Genomic DNA, 18763 nt, shown 5'->3' on the forward strand with positions numbered 1-18763 from the left:
ACTACTTAGCGATAAAGTATAAACTCCAATCTTGGTGACAGGTAAAGCTTTCCTATTCCCCATGATTAAGTTTATTCTTCCATGCTCCACATTCTCACTTCTTCTTAGTCCCTGCAAATCAGAACAGATATGAATACCACAACCGGTATCAAGGACCCAAGAGTTAGAATGGGGTGAGTTATTAGTAAGATAGTGTAAATACCTGCATGGTTGGGTTTAACTTTCCCATCCTTCACACATTGCTGGTACTTTGGGCAGTTCTGCTTCCAATGTGACTTTTCATGGCAATAGAAGCATTCAGCCTCTTTAGGGTCAGAAGAAGGAGTGACAAAACCTTTCTTGGTTCCACTTGAAGAAGAGCCATCAAGGGTCCTAGCCTTGGTACCCTTCGAAGAGCTCTTCCTCTTCTTCCATCTACCTTTCTCGATTGCCAAAACCGGGGCGGAGTTTGGAGTAGGAGTGTTAACAACCGACTTACCCTTAAGACCTGTTTCTGCGGTCTTGAGGAGTCCCTGAAGTTTGCTGAGTGTGACCTCTTCCTTATTCATGTGATATGTCATGCGGAATTGATCATAGCACGATGGTAAGGAGTGCAAAATGATATCTATTGCAAGCTCCTCAGGGAAGTTCACATTAAGCTTCAGCAACCGATCCACATACCTTTGCATTTTCTGCATGTGGCTCGTGACGGATTCCCCGTCCTTCATCATGGTTGTTATGATAGAGCATATGATTTCATACCTCTCTTGTCGTGCATTTTGATGGTATCTTTCCATCAGATCTTGGTGCATTTCAAAAGGGTAGAAGTCCTCATAGGACTTTTGGAGTTCCGCTGTCATGGTGGCCAACATGATGCATGCCACTTTTGTAGCATCCCTTTCGTGTGCCCGGAAGTCAGCGATCTCCTAGGGAGTTGCAGTGGTCTCATCAATCTCCTTAAGCTCCTTGTCAAGGACATATTCTTTGTCCTCGTAGCGGGTAATCATCCTGATGTTTCTGATCCATTCATTGAATTTGGATCCATCAAAAGTGACTTTCCCACACAAGTTCATAAGGGTAAAGGAGCGATTAGGATTAGAGCCAGCAGCAGCATTGTTTGAAGACATCTGAAAGAAGAGAACAAGATTAGTTTAGATATTAAGAGAGTCCTTAATAAAACACCCAAATGTAATATTAAGGCTAGGATCCAATCACAATATATTATAACTTAAAAGAGGTATGCCGTAATCCAAGCTATAACATATTTGAAAGGTAGGTGAATGACGATTCACCAATTTCCACCATGAAAAACGAAATATAAATATTAGGTTTTTAATTGGTTCTTAGAAATTCCTAGATTCTTTTGAGATTCAATGAACTTTTCAAAGGCATGTTTCAATCTCGAGTGTGCCCTCCAAGTTTTGTGACTGGGATACCGAGGATCACAAAACGAGGTGTGAAGTAACCATGCAAATCACTTGGTACCCTCAAGGTTTATCACTCAATCGATGTGCCGGTAAACCACACACGCTCCACCGATGCTATGGTAAACCTTAAGTCACCCTTTACCTACCTTGTTAAGTCCAAGTTAGTGTGCCGGTTAACCACACATGCTCCACCAACGACTTAAACAAAGTGTAAAGTGTAATTTCATGGATTAGCACCTTATTCACATTTTCCTAAAGTAACTAAGATTGGGAATTTAATAAAAGCATTTAGTTACTTTATAATATTCATCATACTTTTAATGAGAATTTATAAGTCCTTGTCTTACCCGTTCGGCTAACGACCCTCCACCGATCAAGGAAGCGGTGGGTGAGAGTGGACACCCATTAAGTTGCCATTTTATAGGCAACAACCTTATACCCCCCTTATAGACCGGCTTCGTGAATGAGGCGTACTAGCGGTAAGACGACTTGACGTTATACATATATATATTAGTAACTTATAATATTATAAAGTATAAGGGTTGAATTTTAACTTTTAAAATTCTAAGGGTTGGAACTAAAGTTTTAATCAAGACTTTACATATTCCAAAACTTGAGGGCAAGTTTTGTAAACTTCCAAAACTTTTCATTTCTTATAACTTATGAATTAATTGAGTAATAAAAATGAAGACTCTTCATTTTTATAACTCTTGTGTTCTTTTAATGGCTTTAATAAAAGTGAGACTTTTGGTTTTCCATAACTTGAGGACAAGTTATGGACTCCATTAAAACACATTATGATCATGAATTAAACTACCATGAAGGTTACAAACAATTCCTATGATCATCTAATCTTCATAAGTTCAAGAACATGAATATGAACACTTTCAAGAATCAAAAATTACACTTAAAAAAAACTTGTAATTTTAATAATTGCCATTGTAAATGGATTAGCATAAACATTACACCATCTAAAACAAGCTTTAAAACATCAAAACAGTTTAGGGTAATGTTTCTAGTCCATTTCCAGCAACAAATGTGCAAACTTTCATACGAGCAGAAAACAGAAAAACGATTTTTTTTTCAAGCTGTTTGCACACAAAAAAAAAACAACAACAAACTAACCATGCTCTGATACCACTGATGGGTTTTGAGCATTCTAACACTTTCTAAGTGTACATGCAACCCTAATAACCTTGGATCTATGTTTGTCTAATAATCATGGAAAGTTGAATTCCAAGGTTATATTCCTATCTAGCATACATGGGGAACATTTTTAACTTGAATGAAAGATAGAATAATTTACCTTGTTGTTGATTATGATCCTTGAAACCTTATGAGCCTAGCACCCCAAGTGTGATGCCTCAAATGCTTCACACAACACCAAATGCAAAGGAGTAAACTTTGAGAGAATCTTACACTTGCAAAATCGGCTCTAGCCCTCTTGTTTCTTATTGTGTAGCCAATTTTTTGGTGGAGAATGGGTTTCTTATATAGTGTTGACACATCTAGGGTTACACCATGTAAACCCTAATGTGTCATGACTCTTCATTTCCATGACCCATGGGTTTGTAACTCCCATGGAGCATCCATGGAGCATCGTATGGGTGGAACCCAACTTGATAATCCATGGAGCCTCTTAGCCCACTATATAAGATATGGAAGATTTACATAATCTACCCATATATTTAATTAGTTATCTTTTGATCACTTAATTAATTCTAAATTAATTCTTGATCAAACTAATTAAATAATATTATTAATATATTAGAACTTATAATATATTAATAAACCATAAGTGTTATTTCTCTCATTTTAGTTTATCCAATTGCATGGTGCCATGCAACCCAAATGGACCATGCCGGGTCAGATCAAGTACATACCAAAAATAGTTATGGACTTAGACACCTTATCCAACACTCACATGGCCACAACACCAAAACTAGTCTTCATACAAGGTTTTAATGCATGGAAAGGGATTGAATTGCCTAAAGGAGACAACTTTATGTCATTGGGGACCTAAAGAGGTCCAGATCTGGAACCATATCCTTGTGATAAGTCCATATTCGAGTATGACTCCATTTTGCACCAAAAATGGCCATTTACTTTCAAGAAGAGGGATCTAAGTAACTAAAGCTCAAGGTCATGACTTTATACCTCAAGATGGTGGCCAAAACCGTGTAGATGTCGGATCTACTGCTTCTCTCCTTGCTCCTCTTCTTCAAGCTCTAAAAATCTTTCACAATCCACCAAAATCACTCACAAATGCTCTTACTCTCACTCAAGGGTGTTCACGGTCGCAAACTGCTTTCTGTAGGGAGATAAGGTGCTAAAGGAGGCCATAAGGGAAGATAATTATCCTTAAATAGGAGGAAAACCCCGAAATTAGGGTTTTCTCTTTACAGCTCCAACTCGCTGAGTCGGGTCTTCCGACTCGCCTAGTTGGTCCCGATCCGCGTCCATGATTAAATGGCCCTACTCGACGAGCTGCACTCCCAACTCGCCGAGTCCATGCACCAAAACCCTGAAATTAACTAAATCAAATAACTACCTGGAACAGGTGTTACACTAAAAGTAACACCACTACTAAGTATGAGCTCGTAATCCCCAATCCTTGTAACAAGTGCAATGTGTTTCTTTTCTATGATTGGGTTGTGCTCCCTATGCTTCAGCTTCCTGCTTTTCTTTACTCCATGTATATCAGAGCAAATGTGAGTACCACATCTTGTATCAAGAATCCAAGACTTAGAAGTTGATGTATTATGGAATTCAATCATAAATATACCTGAAGTGATACACTCATTGCCCTTTTCTTCTTTAGATCCTCCATGCATTTAGGGAAACTACATTTCTAGTGTCCATTTGACTGACAATAGAAACAATGGCCTTATTTGGGTAACTTGTGGGAGCTATCTTGAAAACGGCCTTTCTCTTGAGACCTTGGTTGTATTGTCCAACCAAGGTATTTCCATTTCCTTTGGGATGAGAAAACATTTTCCTTTTAGCAGTACCATGGCCAATGGTCAATCATAAATATACCCAAAATGCACACTTCCAACTTTGGTTGAAATATAAAATGTTAATAATATACGAACCATGGGCCATGATAAAAATTAAAGATTAGGCCTGTTACCCTTTTTACAATGTACAGGTTACACAAACAATAAGAAGAAACCCTAATCACTCTCATTTTGTTGTACGCAGCCGAGAGAATTAGAAGAAAAATCATTTAGATCGGGAAAGAGAATTCCAAGAAGGAGTAACGTAATCGATTTTCACAACTATCAATGTCAAATTTGGTAAGTTCTATTACATATCCAACTTGAAGCTTGTAACGATTCAAAAATGAAAGATATGTATAGATGTGTGTATCTTCTAATTTCTTGACCGCTATAACATTGATTACCACTAATTATTTTTAATTTGATTCTAAGTGTGAATGGAAACAATATCAAGAAATAAAACTTGTAATGAAATAAATTATGCCCTAACAAAAATGTGAAATATGGATCAAAATGGGTTGTAGAAAATATTATTCCATTATAATGGAAAATTATGAATTCAGGTTTAGATGATATAAGATATTTTACAAACACTGTTGTTTTATTAATACTGCTGGAGTATCATTTTGATGATGAATCGACCATACGAACTATTATGTTATGCACAACCTGCTTTTAGCATACAAATAACTGATACTTAACATGATATTTTTAAGACCTTTATTTTTTTCAATATATAAGAACATGTGGGCTTTTCAATAATACATGATTTGTTGTATAATCAGTTGAAGAAGCTTATGGATAACTTCATAGTGAGGTAGATTCATAACCATTTTAAATAAATCTTTTACATTTATTTTTTTAAGAATAAAGATAAGTATTTTGGTTTTAGAATTAGTTTACACTATGAATTTTAGGTTCATCCACATGTGATTAGGAATCATCATGATCTTTAATTACTTTTTAAAATATATGAATTTATAAAATTGGTATAGGGTTTTTAATGAATGATAGGTCATATGCTAGGTGAATTCATTTGTAACAAGGAACTACTTAATTACTAACCAAATACTACATTATATTTTACCACTTTTAGGGCACCAACTTTTATATACATGAAATTATAAGGCTTAAATTTGAAATATCTCATGAAATAGTGCCTCGAATAAAGAAAATGAATAATCCCTAAATAATTAACTTATTAAAAAAATAGAATACTTACTCTAGTTTATATCAATAGCAATTTTCAATATTTTATATAGATGGAGAGAATACTTTCATGATTAAGTATAACCTCTAGATCAAACAATTCTTTGAGATGATTCATAAATTGTTACAATCCAAGTATGTTAACCACTCGTTAATAGGTGACATAGTAAGACATAATAAGACATGCTAAGCTACATGCCATAGGAGACCCAAATTTGAATCTAAAGAGCTTCTAAGGGGTGTTGAGGTGTATGGTGTGTGATGCAGGCGCAAAGAGGTAGCTTAACTTATTGCCTAATGCGAGCCTCTTCCCTTCACCTCGAAAAACCATGGAAATTCCACTACTGTCAGTGGGAAAGTTTTATCAATTTGTGTCATAATTTATAGATCCATAAAAAGTTTTCTGGTATCAAACTATTCCCTTTGGTCATAACTAAAATATTAATATAGTTACAATCCTTGTAGTAGTAAGGATGTATTGTACCTATTCGTTTGATGATTACCTTGATGCATTGAAGTAAGAAAATTTTATCTTATGATTACCTTGATACGTTGAAGTAAGAAAAAATTATCTTATTGGAACATTCATTTATTTTCAAGGCCTATAAAATCTTTTATTTTACTGTAGAACCATCTCACAACTCTCATAATACATGAATTCTATGTTCCTAGGAAGTATAAAGATATGTCATAAAACATTATGAAGAATTGAAACCTATTAAGAAACTTTTACATAAACACACACTTGAATTCATCGATTAGTGCCACAATCAAGGTTATAATTCCACCCCACTCACAAGTTTCCTCCATCTTCCTCGATTAGTTTTATCTAGTCTAATAAATGAATGTTTTTTTGCCACTTGTCACACTCTCATTTAATTTCCCAAATGTCATTTTGTGGTTATTTTGAATTTTTTTCCACATGTCATTTTATAAGTTTTTATATTTTTTAAAATTCTACATAATATTTTAATGTAATAATTGCAATAAATGTAGTAATAAATAGATATCAATATAATTAATGAACTTATCTTTTAATTTCAAAATTCTCAAAATTAAATCTCATTAGTTTTTTTGTTTATTTATTTAAATTTAAAAGATTAAAACATTTTCATTATAATAATTCATTATTTTTCTTATTTTCTTATAAATTCAAAGTTCTCAAATATTTAGACATTTATATTTTTTTTAAATTAACTCATGTAATACATGGGTCTCACAACTAGTAATGAATATGTAAATAATTTTCTTTTGTATGAGTACATGACAATCCAAGGATTCTAGTTTCCAAATGGCGCCTTTTGTGCACCATTGCTTTTTTAGAAAGTATAATTTTCCACTCCATTTTTATGGTTATAATCCTTATTATATTCCAAAGAAATTCTTGTCATAGGCTTTGGAAAATATATGGTGTTAGATCCCTTGGTACTAAAAGTTCACCGTTGCTCATAGGTTGCAAACCATACATTAAGTAAGTTTAGATAGTCCTGCTAGAAGAAGTTTAAATTTGTAACTTATGACTTATGCATGATTTAACCATTTGTGCTTTATCATTATATTCTTCGTTATTCAAAGTTTGAGCCTAAAAATAGTCTATGTATTTCCAAGATGGATTTTTTTCATGAAAAAATGACAAAACAATTTCAAGTATCTATAATAGACATAAATTTAGCGTAGATTTTAGAATTTTGATGCTTATTATGGTTACAGTAGTGGCTATTCATCTAGACGTAATTTTTATGTGTATACACCAATTAAATTATTTTTGCTCCATTTATGGTCAAGAAACATGTGAAGACTAACAATTTATAACTATAATTAATATCAACTTATACATTTGGGCTTGTCCCCACCATACTTTTGGGTGAAATTACCTTAGGTCACTAGATAATCACCCCTTTTAGCTTGCATTTTCCTATCATTATATAGTGTTGGTAACCCATCTACTTTATCAGTACCCTCAAATCATGATGTAGTGTCTAGTGGACCTCTTCCCATAGGAGATAGCCATTGATAACTAGGTGGTCCCACATGAACACCATTCTCAAGATAACAATCACAATCACCATAGAAATAGCTATGTTACTCACATTGATGTTTCATGGATGGAAAATTCCTAACTCGTATTTATTTGCTTCCAATAGTTGAGAAACTTGTGTTTCACCATCCATGGCTTTCTATTGTCAACATATACCAGTTTAAATAGCATCAAACAAGTCTGAGTTATATAAATCCACAAATCTACTTGGTAATATATTTTAGTTTAATTTTAGGGTTCTTTACTTCAATTGACAACAATAACAACAAACCATCATACAAGTTCTAATTTTACTATCACCACAAGTAGATACCAAATCAACTACTTTGGGCATCATGAGTCTAGATATAATTATGGAATAAACAAAATAATTTTTGTGGCTTATTTGATAACCAAACATCTATTAATATAATCTACTTACTAAATTTCATCATTAAGTACTCTTTCTTCATGATTGGCAAACTTTTTTCCTTTTCCCTAATTCCAAGGGTAGAGAATGAAGATTGTTTACCATTTTGGTCATGGATAAAGGTGATTGATAATTGTTGATAAAAGACTAATCAATTTGATATTTTTATGAAGAATGTTGTGAAATAATAACTACCCACCTAATTAAAACTAAACCATTTTCCACATCTTAGAGTTGCATTGACCGAGAACTTTTTTTTCTTGTTTTATGTGTGGCCCAAAGAGGTTGGCCAATTGAAAATCTTCAAAAATACGGTATGATCGGGCCACATATATTCTCCTTTTAGATGGTGCTCGGGTCACATGTAATATTTTCTTTTATCGTTTTTGACATAACTTTCACTGCCACCACTTCATTAAAGTAGATAAGTTCCAATCATCCATAGTTTATAAAACATGGTCATGATAGGTCGTTTTATAAACGACCATACATCATTCCTTGTGTATGTTCATGGCCCAATTCGAAGGTATTTAAGCTTAAGACAAAACTCGAGATGGAAACAAGTTAAAATCCTTATAATGTTTCTATTTTCTTGGATTATCCTTGGACCTGCATAGCCCCATGAAGATCTCGTCGTCTGCATATTGGAGAAAGGAAAGGTTGGGCCCGAAGTTATGCATGTCAATCCGGTGAAAAAAAAAACATGTCCACGACCCCAAGACTGGTATCGGTTTGGACAATATCAATAGAAAATGAATTAATGCCCAGAAGTTAACAGGTTACTTCTCTCAAGAGTCAAGACTACAAGCGATATGAGATTTTTGGTCAATTACGTTAGGCCCCTTAAAGAGAAATATTAGCCTCACGTCATTGTTTGACCCTAGGCGTTGACATGACAGCACAAACATATCTCCTGCCGTCAGATCACGCACCTGATGCTGTCTAATGAAACGCCGCCATCCGATTTTTATTTCTATGTTCCATCTCTGCAGCTCTCCATCGTCTTGTCGATTACAGAACGTTTTACCTTCTTTCGTTGATTATCTGGATCGGTCAGATCGTGGAAGAATCTCCGACTTCTGTTTTTTCATTGATGATTGCTATTTTTATCCTCTTATTGGTGCTGGCTCTCCGTATGTTTACACCAAGCGCCAAAGAAGAGGAACAAATAAATAGCAATCATAAGTTGGAGATTCTTCTGGAAGATCAAATAATCAAGGAAAGAAGGTAAATTGTCATTGATATTTATCAAGAATACAATGATTTGATCCTTGAGTCTAATTATTATATAATCACCAGTCATTTTTGGCATGCAGATTGGCAAAGTCTAGACATGTAGACCTAATCTAAAGTTCTTTTTGTTGGCTTAAATATGTATATGGCAGCTTCAGTCGTCCAAGCAGGCTGTAACCAGCAACAAGGGGAAGGAGAAAATGATTGAGTTACCAGCTAAAAGGACCGATATGTGGGAGTTGCCATTGAGATACCATAATAAGGGGATTACTATCGGCTCCCCACCAAGACCCCCACCTCCAGTCCATGAAAATGCCATGATTTCCAAATCTAAAGATCAATCATCTACAGATACGAGGACAGGAATCAAAAAACGAAAGAGGAGAAATAAGCAGCAAAATATTGTTGAATTTGAACCTTCTTGTTGGAACAGGATTTGTCCACAAGATGTGGTTGACGCTGGAATACATCTGAATCCAGCTAAAAAGAAGCATTCTGTTTGGTTCAGTTTAACTCCTTCCTGTGATCAGTGAGCAATAAAGATTCCTTTTAAATTTATTCATATAGCTAATGTATCTTCACCATCTTATCTTTTTTATTTCCTTATCTTTGATTCCGTAGGAACAGAAAGAACACTCTGCAACTTCTAGTGGAACCATACGTACAGATAATGTAAGTACATCGGCCTTTTTGGTATAATGTTGTTTAATGTTCATATAATTCGCCAGTTCATTAGGAAATAAATTATTGACATTCATTTTTTTGGTCTTTGTAACTTGCATGTACTGATTAACAACAAATTATTCTAGCATGGAGGGGAACTGTAATCCAGATGTGTCTATTCTCATGAAGTATATCGTGTTGCAACTTAAGCATGTTTGCCAACAGGAGGTATGTTCTAATTTTTCTGATTCAGTTAATTGCATATAACTTTGGTTCCATTCATAAAAGAAGTATCGTTCTTTTCTCATGATATCTACTGAGTGGAGTTTGGTTATAGGTTTTTAAACATATATAATTTAGTAAATGTAAACTCCTTCTGAAGTGCTGAGGGGACATAGTGCATTAAAATATGCAGCTTTCAATGCATCATGCACAAATTGCTATAATGAACAATATTTCATAGGCAGAAGGATATTGTCCCCATGTAAATCTAATAACTAAAAAACATGAAACTGTTAGAGAGTATGTTTTGCGTTTCTTATGTGTTCTTGCATAAGCATTGAACCATGCAACTCTTAACTACGTACAATAACTTGAGTTATGTATGCCTAAAAAACTTCAGTTTTCATTACAGTTCACTTGTCCGTTAATTGTTCTTTTTCCATGGAGATTCAGCAATATAGACTTTACTAATAGAACAAGGACGTCATAGTCTCATAGATATGTATTTGTTCTTCTTTTTTCATGTTTTTGTTTCACAAAAATATTTTCTTTATTGACTTATATTTTAAATAATCTGAACAGGTTGGTATCTTCTTAAACGGGAAACTTCTTGCCCCGGAAATGAAGCTACTTGATGTGGTGAAGCAGTGGATGGCTATTGTTGATTCAGAGAGCAAAATAACCAAGATAGGAAGTTCTGCCGAGAACTTCTGTGTGAAGCTGACTTATGCTCGAAGACAATAGACAAAAGTATGCATTTATAATAAAATCCGACAAATGTTTGTTCCTTAATTATGCCATTTAACCGATTGACTTTTACAATTTCTTGGTTAATGCTGATGGAATGAATTAATTAGCTGGTTCCATAGTGATTATTAGACTTTTAAAACTAATAATGGTTACATTGTTTTTGAGTAACCAACTAGCAATGATCTTTGAAAATAACTTGGGCTCATTGGCAAGATCTAAATTTTTAAGATGTGAATTTATAAAATATCTTAATTTCTAAGAGAGTCTGAATTTTGAAGATTTGAATTTTAAAATGTTGTTTGGTTGAAACATCTGAATTGTTATGCAGAATGATAAAAATGACCATTTCCTTCTTTATTATTTTTTCTAAAATATGTAACACCCTTTTTGAAAGTACTCGGTTGGGGTCTCGGAAGCCAAAGGGTAGGGGGGATCGGTCTTTTATGTGTCCCGGGTTTCATCCGGAAGGTTTTAGACTTGGAGGTGTCGATGGGAGCGTAGGGCTTCCCGCCACCTTTTTTGTGGATATAAAGTTCGTCGGAAACGAACTTAGAATGAAGGAGTTATGACACTTTGAAGTTATTGTCAATTTTAGCCCCTAATGGAAATTAGTGACGAAAAGGTCCCATGCATGCAAGGTGGCCAGCACATGAGTACGCCCAGCGTAGATGGGGTAAATGGTCGCAGGTGATTGGAGACGTACACCCAACGTACGAGGAGTACGCCCAGAGTCACTAAACCCTAATTTTTAGGGTGTGACACTATATAAAGAACATTACACCCTCTAGGGTCAGCCTCTTTCTCATCCTTCAGCCCCTCTTCGAAACCCTAACCCTAATTGTGAGAGTGTGAGCTTATAAGGTCATCTTGGAGTGCATCTTAGTGTTCTTGAAGAGGAGTGATTATCTTGGAGTCTCATTGATCAGGGAAGAGCTTTTGGATCCAGGTTCTCCAACTCATTTGCAAGTCTCAGAAGGTATAAAGTTTCTACCTTGTTATCTTATAGCTTTAGATCTAGATTAGGGCTTGTTTGGTGTTTCTTATGAGCTTATGGACTATCTCTTGGGAGTTGAGCAACTCCAGAGCTTAGGAAGAGTAGATCTGAGGTCCTTTGGTCCATCTACTTCATAAAAATGCAATCTTGATGAGTATTCTAACCTCATGCATGAATCAAGACCCTTGGAAAGGTCTTAATGGGTTGTTGGGAGCATTTGGAGCATGCAAAGGCATAAAGTTGTCAACTTTATGCCTTAAGACGTCTTAATGGACTTAGATCTGAAGTTTGATGTTGAAATCCCGAGTATTAAGCACTTAATGGAAAAGTAGCTTAACAGAGGAGTACGATGGGCGTACATGCAGGTACGTGCAACGTACACCACCTTCAGCCAGTACGCTTAGCGTAGATAGGAGTACGCCCCGCGTACTCATCAGTTATGGGCTTGTGATGTTTTGGGCCCCGGGTTGGGCCAAGCAGTGGACTTTGGGTCTTTGGACCTTAGTGGGCCATCAGGAGTTAGATGTTTTGGGCCAGAAATATGTTTGGGCTTAGGGTAAGGCCCATTAGAGGGATTGGGCCCAATTGAGCAAATTGGGCCATTAGTGGACCACTAGTGGGCTTGGAAAGCCTACTTAGTGTTGGGTTTTGTTTTGGGGTTCGGGGCTTAGTTTTTGGATCATATTGGGCCAGGGGTAGAATAGTCATTTTACCCTCCATGCATGGATTAAGGATCATGGTATGGGACCCAATTGCAAATTGGGTATATTGATCGGTATTGATGGTTCAGGAAGTGGACAGGGCAGCAACTAAGGATTTCTTCAGGAAGCTTCTGCATTTGAGGTGAGTCTTCTCACCATACCAATGGGTCTAAAGCACCAAGGCCGGCCCATTTTATGATAGTTGGTATACTTGCTGTGTAGAGGTGTATGGCATTGTTATGCATTGATATGTGGTAGAGATAGCTTTTACAGCTAGTGGTAGAGATAGCCTTCAGGGCTAGTAGTAGAGATAACCTTCAGGGCTAATGGTAGAGATAGCATGTATGGCTAAGGGTAGCGATAGCCTTTGTGGCTAATGGTAGAGATAGCTTTATAGCTAATTGATATGTGTTATGTGGCAGAGGTAGATTTATAGCTAACTGATATGCATTATGTGGTAGAGGTAGCTTTATAGCTAATTGATATGTGTTATGTGGTAGAGGTAGCTTTTATAGCTAGCATGTTATGTGGTTTGTGTGTGGGGTATGCGCTGGGGAAACTTACTAAGCTTCGTGCTTACAGGTTTGTTATGGTTTCAGGTACTTCAGATCCCAAGGGCAAGGGCAAGGCGTGATGGCGCGGCGAACACTCTCTCACAGGCGTTTTATGGGACACTATGATATTTGGAATAAAAGTTGTATTTGACTTATGTTTGGAAAACAATTATAACTGGGTTTCTTAATGAATGGGAATATGTTTGATTACTCTAAAATGAAAATTTTACTTTGAAAATTTGGGTCGTTACAAAATAACTGACTAAACTTCTTCAATAATTATAAAAAAAGATATAAACACAATACAAAATCCAAATTAAAAATGTAATAACTAACCCTTTCTAATAAATAAAGATTTTTTTGCCACATGGCATGCTCTCCTTCAATTTGACAAATGTCAATTTGTGGTAATTTTGAATTAATGTTTTTTCTACATGTCATTTTATAGGTTTTCCTATTTTATTAAATTCTATATAATATTTTAATGTAATAATTACAATAAATATAGTAATAAATGGGTATCAATTTCATGAATGAGTTTACCTTCTAATTTCAAAATTCTTGAATTAAAGTTAATTAGTTTCTTTTGTTTATTTATTTAAATTTAAAAGATAAAAAACATTTCAATTTTAATAATCCATTATTTTTCTTATTTTCTTATAAATTCAAAGTTCTCAATTATTTAAACCTTCATATTTAACTTCTTTTTTTTTAAATTAAGGGTAAATAGCATAAAAAACACTTCGTTTACACCAAAATTCTAATTTGACACCGTGTTTTTTTTGTCTCAAATTTGACACCGTGTTTTCCAATTTGTTACAATTCTGACCACTTGACCGGTTAACCAGGTTACATGCTGACGTGGCAAGATGACGTGTCAGTTTTAATCATGTGGCATGCTGACATGATATGCTGACGTGTCAAAATTGAATTTTTTTTCCACAAAAAACACTAAGTTTTCATTTTTTTTTTCGATTTTGACATTAAGTTTAATTTTTTCTTTCAATTTTGACACTATGTTTTTTTGTTCCAAATCGAACATAATTTATCAATTTTTGTTCAATTTTGACCATTTTCCATTTCAATTAAAAACCATAGTTTTGTATAAATACAAGTTTACATTCAAACCATAATTTTATGTATAAATATGTATTAGTCATATAAAAACCGTATTTTATATTAAATACGCAACTTTAAAATGAGTTTGTAGGTTTGGAGGCGTGTAGTCGATTAAAACTCGGATGTCAAGTTTGCAACCCCTGAAATTTTCACATCTTATTAGAAGTTTATGGTTAGTTTGATTCTCATGATATAACTAATGCATATTTAAACATTATACTTGAATGTAAAAAAAAAAAAAAAAAAAAAAAATCTTGTATTTAAATAAAAATGTGGTTTTTAAACAAATAAAAATATATTTATACGGTTTAAAATGTAATAAAAAAATATATTTATACGGTTTCAAATGGAAAATGGTCAAAATTGAACAAAATTGGAAAAAATGATGTTCGATTTGGAACAAAAAAAACATAGTGTCAAAATTGAAAGAAAAAATTAAACTTAGGCCTCGTTTGTTTTTCTACAAAAGTACTTTTTGAGCACTTTTCCCTTCTGGTGGGTAGACGTTTCGCAAGTGCACGTCTTTTTCCGCAAACATGGAAAAAGACAAAAGACATTTAACCACTTCCAAAACAAACAACACCTTAGTGTCAAAATCGAAAAAAAAGTGAAAACTTAGTGTTTTTTGTGGAAAAAAAATTCAATTTTGACACGTCAACATATCATGTCAGCATGCCACATCAGCATGTAACCTGGTTAACCGGTCAAGTGGTCAGAATTGTAACAAATTGGAAAACAAAGTGTCAAATTTGAGACAAAAAAAAAACATGGTGTCAAATTAGAATTTTGGTGTCAACGGAGTGTTTTTTATGCTATTTACCCTTAAATTAACTCATGTAATACATGAGTCTCACAACTAGTTCATAACATATCATAATCATAAACTTCTCTCCTAAGCATCTGCAAGTAAATTCCACTGCAAGAAAGGACAAAGTCAAATAAATACTAACATACTTTCATTTCATTTGCATTTTGGTTCTAACGAGCCAAAAATACCGTTAAATTTTCATTTTCAAAACACCCAAAAAGATACAACCAAATGTTCCAAACCAACCACAACATAAATATTCTCAACATCAGAGTAAATCCGAATAAAAATCAAGGGGATGTTATGCGATCACGTCGGGACCTTCCCTTTGGAACCAGAAGTACCTAAAATGTTTAAACCACAAAACCGTAAGCACAAAGTTTAGTGAGTTCATCAAAATAACACTTATCATATGTAACATTAGGGCCCGTCCACATATTTGGCCCTGCCCATCATAACAGGCCCTACATAGCATACAAACGGGTCCTACCCAACATTCAAACGGGCCTGCCCAACATATATGCAAGAGTCACAAAGACAGCTAGCATCCTACACGGTATAGTGAGAAGACTCACCTTTCTCACAAGGTTATACAAATCCCAGCTCAATGTCATGAAATAGGTGTTACAACCCACCTATCGAATCACACAAGGTCACACCTTAGTCTACACTTTAGAACTAGCAATTTGACCAAAAGTCAACAGGGTCAAAAAGTCAACGATCAAAGTTCATAGACGATATATACATTCTATATTTTTGTATTTGATTTTACCCTTTACAATGTATATCCTTTCCTTATTTACAGGAATGGTTTTGTATTTATAACCGATTTTGTATAATGAGAAGAATCAATCGAGAATACCATTCTTTATGGTATCAGAGCCTTGCCCTAGCCCTATCCGTCGTTGCCCTCTTCTTCTCCAACATCCTTCTCACCAAAAAGGGTAGCACCAGGCGAATCTTCTGATTCCGGCAAGACACCATTCCACCCAGCATTCACTGTCACTAACATTAAGAATGTTTTCCCTCTCATTCTGAATCAAACCGACGATCAATATGCTTCGTGGGTTGAACTGTTTCACATCCACACATGTGCTTACAATCTTCTTGATCACATTGATCCGAACACTCTACGACCAGTAGGCATCAACGAAGAAACATGATATTGTCTTGATGCTATTGTTAAATCATGGATTTACAGCACCATATCCATTGATTTGCTCCAATCGATCATGAACCCGACGCAACCGCTCGTCAACTTTGGAACCGTCTTCAGGAAATTTTCCAAGACAACAGAATTACCAGGGTTGTTTATCTTGAAGAATAATTCAATAACACTCGCCTCTCCGCGTTCTCCAACGTGTCAGATTACTGTGCTCGTCTAAAAAATCTTTCAGATCAGCTCGCCAATGTCGGAAACCCTATTTCAGAAATAAAGATGGAGCTCCAGCTAGTTTCCGGCATTACAAAAGGAGATTTCAACACTGTTGCCACTGTCATTCAGCAATCGGACCCGTTGCCCAGCTTTAATAAATCTCGCTCTCAACTTTTGCTTGAAGAAATGTGACAACCGAATTTCTCGGCCAGAAAATACCGATTTGTTTATTCTTTATTTGAAAACCAAAGTATCCATTTTAAAGAATAATATAGCGGATTTTTTTCCAGAAAACATGATAAAGATATTATCAAAGCATTTCCGAAGAAATGTATTTTGTTTATATTAAAACATTGGGATGTCATCTTCAATACAACAACATAAGCATAAACATACCTTATATTCATTTACACTAATGATTTTTACACCTCCTTTAATCTCTCAGTGTAATGTATCTTCGTATCGACACATATGATACAAATAAACTGAGTGGGTTAGGCTGGGAAACCTATTGAGTACATAGGGATTTCAATCCATCAATTTTATATATATATATATATATATATATATATATATATATATATATATATATATATATATATATATATATATATATAGAACTTACAATATATACAATTTCACCTCATATAAGCAATTTTACCCCACCCCGTCGATCCTTACAACGACACGATCCATACTCTCGGATTTAAAATTAATTAACAGTTTTACCTAATCCATACTCCCGGATCAGGTATATCTAATCCATGCACTCGGATCAATGACAAATGATTATGCCCACTCCATACTCTCAGACTAGGGACGAATGACTATGTCTAATCCATGCTCTCGAAGTAATGACAAATTTTAAAGAACTACCCTCCGTGTATATCTCACCCGTACTCATAAGAATATACTACCCGATATTCATCTTAATTAATTTAGGTTTACTCTGTATCCTAAATCATCATATATTGTCAGATATGCTCTTAACACCTATTTCAGGCAATATCAAATATTTCACACATAAACATATATTCAATACTTTAATTAATACTTGTAATTATCATCATGTTCATGAAAGGGACTATACACTCACTTGTTAAAGTGATGACTCCAAACTCGGGTAGCACTTCGCTTCTAACAATTTTATTTTCCTTTGACGAAACCTAGTATCATTATCACCAGATCTTAGTCTAATATTTATTGCGACTAATTATTAGTCTAGGTAATATTGTTTTTCTTGTATTACATAACTGTTAAACAATATTTTTCAACTACTATGTACAGACAGGGGCACAGACATGAAACACCGGAGGGCAGGACCATTTTGGCATTTAAGCTGTTCTGAAATCCAACAACCCTATGCGGCCCTTCAAACCAGATTCCCCATACCGCGAGCAGTTAAAAGGTATTATAATAGCACTTTGTATAATTTATAATACTTAGCACATATATTGTTTATAGGTTCATAATAACGATAATGAACTTAAACATAAGCTATACTTAAAGTAGGGTAAGCATAACTCACTTACAGTGGGGTTTTAGCTAGGAGTCGGGCTCTACGGGGCAGAACTTCTAAGCCGAAAGCTCTTCTTCTCGGAGCCTTATGGCACTCCAGGACTCGCCTCTAACACTTAGGAAGTGCTAGGGAATGGGAGGGGCTAAGAGGGGTATTTAATAGAGAAATAATGAGAAAAGTGTGAGGAAATGAGGTGATTTACGCCTCTATTTATAGGCTGTCTAGGGGCGATTCGCGTCGTGAACTTAACATTCGCGTCGTGACCTTGCGTAGGCACCAAGGCTTCGTCTGGTGCTGACACGAGGCGCAGGACGCAAATAAAACAATCATTCTTAAAAAATTCATAACTTTCGCATACGAGCTCCGTTTTTAACTTTCTTTATATCCGCGCGTAGGTATTGACAAGATCTACAACTTTCGTTTAGACTCCGTCGGCTAATTTTGAATTTTATTTTTAAAGTTGTATTTTAACAGGCTTAGACAGTTAAAGTCCGTTAAAAATTCATAACTTTGTCATCCGACGTCCGTTTTTTTTCTATCTTTATATCGTTGAGATCCTATTAACGAGATATTCAATTCTCATTTAGATTGTGTCGGTTAGAAATCGATCGATCTAAAATTCGATTTCCGGGTTGTGTACTGCTATGCTGAATCTTAGAAAAATCATAACTTCCTTATACGAATTCAGATTTGGACGTTCTCTATATGCACGCTCTCGGTTTAACGTGTACTACGACTTTCGTTTAGATCTCTAATTCTAA

At 35.0% G+C, this 18763-nt stretch overlaps 1 protein-coding gene across 1 annotated transcript; it reads left to right on the forward strand.

Annotated features, from left to right (window-relative positions):
• The first annotated feature begins 9013 nt into the window (after positions 1 to 9013).
• LOC145117003 (uncharacterized) lies at positions 9014 to 11128 on the forward strand. Its single transcript, XM_079053308.1, has 5 exons — positions 9014 to 9291; positions 9450 to 9826; positions 9919 to 9969; positions 10107 to 10188; positions 10765 to 11128. Exons 2-5 carry the CDS (start codon positions 9498 to 9500, stop codon positions 10924 to 10926), a joined length of 624 nt encoding a protein of 207 aa, XP_078909434.1. The 5' UTR covers positions 9014 to 9291; positions 9450 to 9497; the 3' UTR covers positions 10927 to 11128.
• Positions 11129 to 18763: the final 7635 nt, after the last annotated feature.

The sequence above is a fragment of the Lactuca virosa genome, chromosome 5, assembly GCF_052849685.1.
Source record: "Lactuca virosa cultivar CGN04683 chromosome 5, Lactuca_virosa_CGN04683_v6, whole genome shotgun sequence".
In the NCBI taxonomy this organism is placed as follows: Eukaryota; Viridiplantae; Streptophyta; class Magnoliopsida; order Asterales; family Asteraceae; genus Lactuca; species Lactuca virosa.